This window comes from Coccinella septempunctata, chromosome 3 (assembly GCF_907165205.1).
Source record: "Coccinella septempunctata chromosome 3, icCocSept1.1, whole genome shotgun sequence".
Lineage (NCBI taxonomy): Eukaryota > Metazoa > Arthropoda > Insecta > Coleoptera > Coccinellidae > Coccinella > Coccinella septempunctata.
The window spans coordinates 21,347,431-21,354,553 of NC_058191.1; the positions used below are offsets into that span (position 1 = coordinate 21,347,431).

Here is a 7,123-nt window from a genome sequence, read left to right on the forward strand (position 1 = left end):
CCACCACACCAGTGATGCGTAGGTAAGGATAGGCCTCACCACTACAGTATACAACCAGTGCATAATGTGAAGCCCCATCCTTTACCAAGCACTCTCCGAGTAGACCAAAAAATTACATTAGCCTTGATCGATTGAGTCTCAATGTGTTTGTTCCAGAATAACTTGTGGTCCAGTGTCACACCGAGATATCGAACTTGCTCGGACAGTGTGAGTCCAATCCCAAAAAAGCTAGGAAGCTTGATGTTGTGGGGCACCCTCCCCCTGGTAAAAAGAACCATCTCTAATTTACCAGGGTTAACCGAGAGTTCGTTCTCTGAGCATCATCCTTCAATCATACGAAGAGCATTCTGCATCAGATCGAAGATGACACTGATTTCCTTACCTCTCATCAGTAGGACAAGGTCATCCGCATAGGCTACAACAACGAGGCCAGCCCTCGTCAGCTCGACCAGAAGCCCATTCAAGACAAGATTCCACAGTAGAGGTGATAAAACACCTCCCTGCGGACATCCCCTTCCCGGTGAGCCCCAGATTGTCGAGCCGCCTAGCCGAGCAGTTATGCTGCGATCCTTCAGCAGAGACCTCGCCCATCAACAAAGTGTCGGTTCCACGCCATGTTTTGAACGCAGCTTGCATCGCGCCAAACGCAGTGTTGTTGAATGCACCCTCTATATCCAGGATACAGCCAGTGTCCATTCTTTGTGATGTAATCCGTCCTCAATGCAGTTAACCACCGAGTGAAGAGCAGAATTAACTGATTTGCCTATTTGGTAAGCATGTTGGCAGGGTTGCAAATGATAATTTCGTCAATTTTATACATCAGACATCGAGAAATTCAGACAAACATGAATATATTTTCCGAATTCCAATTTTTAATTTCTATAGGGTAATTTTGAGAGAAATTTCTCGAAATAAATATAAATGTAAATTATATTCATAAAAATATTTGAATCGAGAATGAATTAAATTTTCAGAAGATATGCGCAGAAGTTTTCAAAATACATTGCCGTTTTTGAAGAAAGCATTGAGGGTTTAATACTCAATGGCAATAGTCAGAAATTGTTGCTATACCATTTAATTTTGAGAATAAGCAAAAATTTTTTACGGCTGTTCGATAATAAACTTTCTATGCGTATGTTCGATAGATTTTCGGGTGAGCTTGCGGCATTACTCTCGAAAATCCATTTTTCCCACTCGACCAATTCTATGTAGCCTATTCCTGTGTGTGCAAACCTTCAAATTCATTTGTTTATGCATCAGACGAAAGAAAACATGTTGTTTAACAAGAGGCACTTCAATGCAAAATATTCACTTTAAATAGATAATGTACATAATATTATATATATGAATATGTAATCAATCAATTATTCCAATAAAAAGTTTGAAATATTTTTCACTTTCTTTACCCATTCAATTATTAAATATTCCCTCACTATGGCAGGACAGCGTTTTCCAGGTCAGCTAGTACTAAATGTCAAGTGTGTATATGAAATGTTCATTAATTCTTCTCATACACTAATAATTTTAGTCATAACATTAAATTATAGGTTTTTCATGTTCGATATCAATTTAACGTACTGATGATGGTATAATTTTTTTATATCAGGGCGTGATTCACGAGTAAACAGACAAATGAAAACCGTGAATGGGGGACATCGAACTGAGTTCAAAAACAACTCATTGGTGTGTATTCCGTTTTCGATATACAGGGGGTTTTCTGAAATATCCCGAATTTACGTTTAGCTATCTCCTGAAATTCTCGATCAATTCGACCGAAAATTCATATTCAGGTTGAAGTTGTAGATTTCAATGAAATAGGATATTGAAATTCGACAAAAATCAGCCCCAGAACTGCTTCGCCAGTCACCTCGTATTTTCTTCGGATTAATTTCGTCAGTTCAAATAAAATCGTGGTCGTATTGATTCTAACATGAATGTTAAAATATTGAATTCTTCTCGATGTTTTAAAAATGCAATGAACAATGTGTTGTTGATACGACAATGAGGAACTTGGAAACTGGTTATATTTTTGTCGATAAAATAATGGACAACTTTTTCTTTTAATCTTTTATATTAATGAAATTTTTTTATTATTTTCATGTTTTATTGCAACTCTTATTATTGTAACAATTCTATCCTTTTTTCCCGGTACAAAAAAAATGGTCAAGCGTGCGTCATTTTCGAGAAGACCATCGATTTAGCTTCAAAACAAGGTGTCACTCAATCCCTTTCCTTTAATATTTTAGGGGTTGCTGTCATCGCACTCACAGGCTTGGTACAAATTGATTGGAATCAATTAAAGGTGGTTTCTTTTCACATTGAGACAATGTTTGTATACAATAGTATACATACAATCATGAATTCGTAACTACCTCTTAAATGAAGTATATATGGTGTCTCATACTCAATACAATATTTCATGAGTAATTTTCAGGCATTCATATAAATAAAGGTCCACAAACCGTGCGCAATAATTAACTAGTACAAGAATTTGTTTCAAATTGAATTGAAATGATTTTGCAGTAGTAGCTATGTTCAGTCCTGCCATTTTTTTCCAGGGCGATCTCCACTATTGGGCATACAATTACATCGAGGTCAAAAAAAGAGAAGAAGGCGACTGCTGCTCCAAGGTTCACAATATACAAGATAAATAAAGCTAGTAGGAAGAAAAGAGAAAAGTCTTCGGCAAAAAAGGAAAGAAAAGCTACCAAAACTCTAGCTATAGTTTTAGGTGAGTGAATAATAATGATTTTCATTAACTTGTTCACCAAATACGAAATACCTTTCATAGGCCTGTGAACAACTAGGTCCATTCTTGAGTTACATATTACATAATATGTATCTATATGTTTTAAATCCTGGACTAAAAAAATATAATGAAATAAATTTCATAAATACCGATGCCAGAAACACTACTAAACTGGATAAGTCGAATCGGTACTACCAAACCCTGTCTGTGAGTTTTTTCGACCACAGAAAGAGGCTAAGAGTATCGACAAGAAGATTTACTCTTAAAGTACTGGGTTTGTCCACTCTCGTACCCTGAATGACCCTCTCGCAGTCCATCATAACGTTGCAAACACCTGTTAGAATGTGCATAGAAAGGTGGACGTTGCACAATAAATAATAAAATAAAATAATAAAAATCGTTGATTTAACTTTCAACTACACTTAAGGGGAAGTAGTACATATGATTCGGGATCAAGGGTTTCCGCGCCAGCCCACAATCGGGTAAAAATCGCATATAAGATTAGGCTTATTCCAAAATCATTGGTGAACTTATGTAAAAGCCAAAACGTTGGCGTCGTTATCATATTATTATCATATTAATTTAATAAAGTGCATATATGAGGGGTTCATAGCTGAAGTGAACCAAGTCCATGCAGCCTAGTTTTGAGATAAATGACTTAGAAGTTGTTTATCACCAATTAATTCAAAAGTGACTTCTTAATATTTGTGTAATGTGAATGTGAGCATATATAAGCATAAATGGCTGCCAGCCAGACAGCAGGTCGGAAGAAGCTGTCAACATGTAACTTGATCGGTCGGAAGTCGGCAGTATTAACCAAACAATCACCAAAAATACGGTAGGAACACCAAGTCCTCCTGGGACCCAACCGCGGTCGAACGGACGCGGAAGCCGGCACTCTACACAGCCTACGATCACTAGATTGAGTTTAAACGGTAGGTAAGTATTTTCAGCCAGTCCAACGTACTCAAGAAAGCGGAAAATAGCCCTCAGGTATGCACTACGTAAGGAATAATAATGCTACAAGGGACTTGCCTTAAACTTTCAAACTCCTTGACCTAATTTCCAACTCACGGTAATAACACCTTACGCACTTTCCTCGGCACCTCGATCTCAATTAACTCGCTCTTGACCTTCAGCGCCGGGCATCGAAGAAGTACCCCTCTCCTCGGAAAATTTGCCCCACTATAGGTAACTCATCTCTCCATTGGATGCACTCAAATTATTCGGTCAATCAGCCGGCTCGGAAAGAGTCAGAAACAATTGAAGAGAAGGAAAAACGAAACAAGTTGAAAGACCTTTCTCTAGTCAGAAAAAGTACGGTTGAACGGAAAGAATTATAAGATACATGAATTCTGAAAACAAAAGATATATACGGTTTCTGCTACAAATATGGAACTGGTCGGTGGAAAACAAAGACATAATATCAATCGGTAAAGACCCCCCTATGATGAATATAACGGTTTTCTTCCAAAATATTTCGATTGTCAGGTCCTATTATGAAAGTATCGGTGAAGAAATTTCCTTTTGTGGCGGAGCGAAAATCTGCCTCGTCACATTGGTATAGGATAAAGTTGCAGATGTTGTCATTCTCTAGATCTCTCAAATTTGCTTTTTTCAATACGAGTTATATAGTTCAGCCGTAAATCGAAAAAATCATTTTCCACCCCTAAAAAGGACTTTCACCTAGTTCTCTTCATTATACAATCATTCCACTTCCAACTAGTACTGACTTTTCCGATCAACCACATAGGGAAAAAAAATTCGGACAACTTTTGTGCATAGGATTTCCTTGTACCTCTATTTGTAACAAAGTTAATTGGGGGTACAATTTTAGTGAAAAACTAGGTACATAAGTAAAATACAGAAAAATGAAAATTATGTATATTAATATGAAATTTGTATTATATATGAAATGGATGTCTGTGAAACTCTCAGTATTATTTTCATTATCCTTCAATCCTGCTGATCCATATAGATTTCTAATTTTCTCATTGCTTCTTCTAGGTGTGTTTCTTATATGCTGGGTTCCTTTCTTCACGTGCAATATAATGGATGCCATTTGCAGCAAGCTGAATTTACCCTGCCAACCTGGAGTGGCCACCTTTTTACTGACAACTTGGCTGGGCTATATGAATAGTTTCGTCAACCCCATTATTTATACGATATTCAACCCAGAATTCAGGAAAGCATTCAAAAAGATTATGTTCTTAGGACAGTAACTTGATATTTGGTACTGATATATTATCATTGCCATAATGTTACCTCCATAACTTGTGAGATTGTCAGGAATATTGAGGAGACGTTCATGTTGAATTGAATCAGAATAATTATTATTCAAAGAAATTACACTGCTCTGAAAATATCATTATTGCAATAATGTGAATATCTCTGGTAGTGACTTCGAAAATATTATTTCAGAAATTCATATAAGTTCAACAATATTTTTTTCACACTTTTACGGTGCTTGCCTACGAAAAGATGTTTGAGTCCTATATTGTTTTTGTACTTCCCTGAAAATGGCTCAAATGGGTCAAATTATGTTAAAAGGAGGACAATAAAAGGTGAGTTCACACAGTTGTTTGAGATTTTCTTACCTTCCCAAAACTACTAGGAAATCGTAACCTCAGGTAAGAATTATATACATTCACGAAGAACTATTTTGCACTAGAATTGAACAAGAAAGCGTGAAATAGAATTATATAATGAGGTGATCTGAGTAGGTAATTGAAAATTTAGCAGTTGTATTGTTTATACAGTGACTCCAAACTCCAGGCAGGGGCAACAATTGAGAAGTTTTGCAAAAAATAATATCTTTCTATTTATTGAGTTTAGGCAGATTTTATAGCGAAGGAAAGACGTTTATAGAATCGGAAGTCAAACTATTCCCTCATAAAATTGAAAGCTCCATTAAACAATATTAAAACATGTTCGTTTCACTGAAGGCCTTCAATAATCAAGTATTGTTTTCTTAATTTTGCGAAATTCAAGTTCAACATGAATTTTAGCTAGGTAGAATCATTATACACCAAGAATATTTGACAAAACAATTATTGTACATGGTGGCCCGTTTAAAATTCCCTATCCCCTTATCTGTGAAAGTATAATAGCTGCAAAAAATAGTTTCACGTAAAACTTGTTCATTCTCTTTCGAACTTTACTTTTTTGATAAAAAAAATCAATTACAGACAGGCTGGTGACGAAAAGTTACCTTTTATTGAATAGAACACTCTGTATATGATTAGATATTTGAATAGTACTTGAAAAGTTTTCAGAAACATAGGTCATAGAGGGTCTACGATTTTTTGTTTTTTATTTATTTGTCAAAAAGTGTCAAACTTCAAAGCCTTGTAAAAAATATTTCATGGAAACCAGAAAGTCCTACGTGATGTCAAAAAAAATTGTAATTTAGTCTTTTACTCATTAATATTTTTAAACTTTGAAATTTACCATCAAGTAATCAGTGTCGCCAACATTTGAAAATTGTAGTTTTTTAAATTTTTTTGAATGGAATAATTATCAATAAATTTTCGCGTGAAGCTTTCCAAGAGCTTTTTGATTATATAGCATATCATGGATCTCCTGGTCATAGCTTGAGAGTTACAAGGAATTTACTTTTGTGAATCTGGAATATTGGTATAATTCGGCAACTTTTTTTTAACATTTATTGCTCAATATACAATCTATACGTAAGGTATTAAGTAATTGTGCTAGCTGTAACAAGAAGGGATGGAAAAGAGAGTGAAATGCCCAGTGACACTTCTACTCGATTAGTATTTCAGAGCGGTAGATCTTCAGGCCATGTCTTTTTCAGTCTTCTGCTGCTTGGTCCTTTCTTGTAAAGGTTTTCTATTAACTCGTTAGAGTGTCCCTGTAGTCTACCCTGGTAGTTAGTGGAGGTGGATTATATGACTTCTGATATGTGTTGTGAATCTGGTTAAGACCAATATGTAAAATTTTAAGGGGCTACTCTATGGTCCGCGTAGACGCTGGCTTGGGCGATACCCAGGAAGTCCATCAAGTATGGCGGTTGTAAAAAGCATAGCAACTAGCGAGTTGTAGACACGGTATGATAATAAATGATTCTCAGTACAGTAGTGTTCCTTAATGTGTCCTAGGATACATAACATTTTGGCGACGAGTATTAAAAGAAAGAACTTGTGTCCAAGTCTCAGTCAAGTCCAAGTCTAAGTTAAGTCCCAAGGTGTGAGTGTATAAACCAAGAAAAAATGCCGCTAACAGGAACTATAGAGGCACTCGACGCTAAAAGTACAGAAGTAACCAGTTATTTAGAACGTATGGAACAGTTATTCATTTGTAACAGTGTAGAAGACGAAAAGAAGGTATCTTTATTTTTAACCTTAATTAGTGGAG

At 35.9% G+C, this 7,123-nt stretch overlaps 1 protein-coding gene across 2 annotated transcripts in view; it reads left to right on the plus strand.

The window, feature by feature from the left end:
* Nucleotides 1-5,329, plus strand: part of LOC123308932 (dopamine D2-like receptor) — a 285,090-nt gene extending 279,761 nt beyond the window's left edge. For both annotated transcript variants that reach the window (XM_044891748.1, XM_044891749.1), the window contains exons 5-6: nt 2,559-2,731; nt 4,757-5,329. In XM_044891748.1, coding sequence (XP_044747683.1) covers nt 2,559-2,731; nt 4,757-4,971 — 388 coding nt within the window. In that variant the 3' untranslated portion in view covers nt 4,972-5,329. The remainder of the gene's footprint in view (nt 1-2,558; nt 2,732-4,756) is intronic.
* Nucleotides 5,330-7,123: the final 1,794 nt, after the last annotated feature.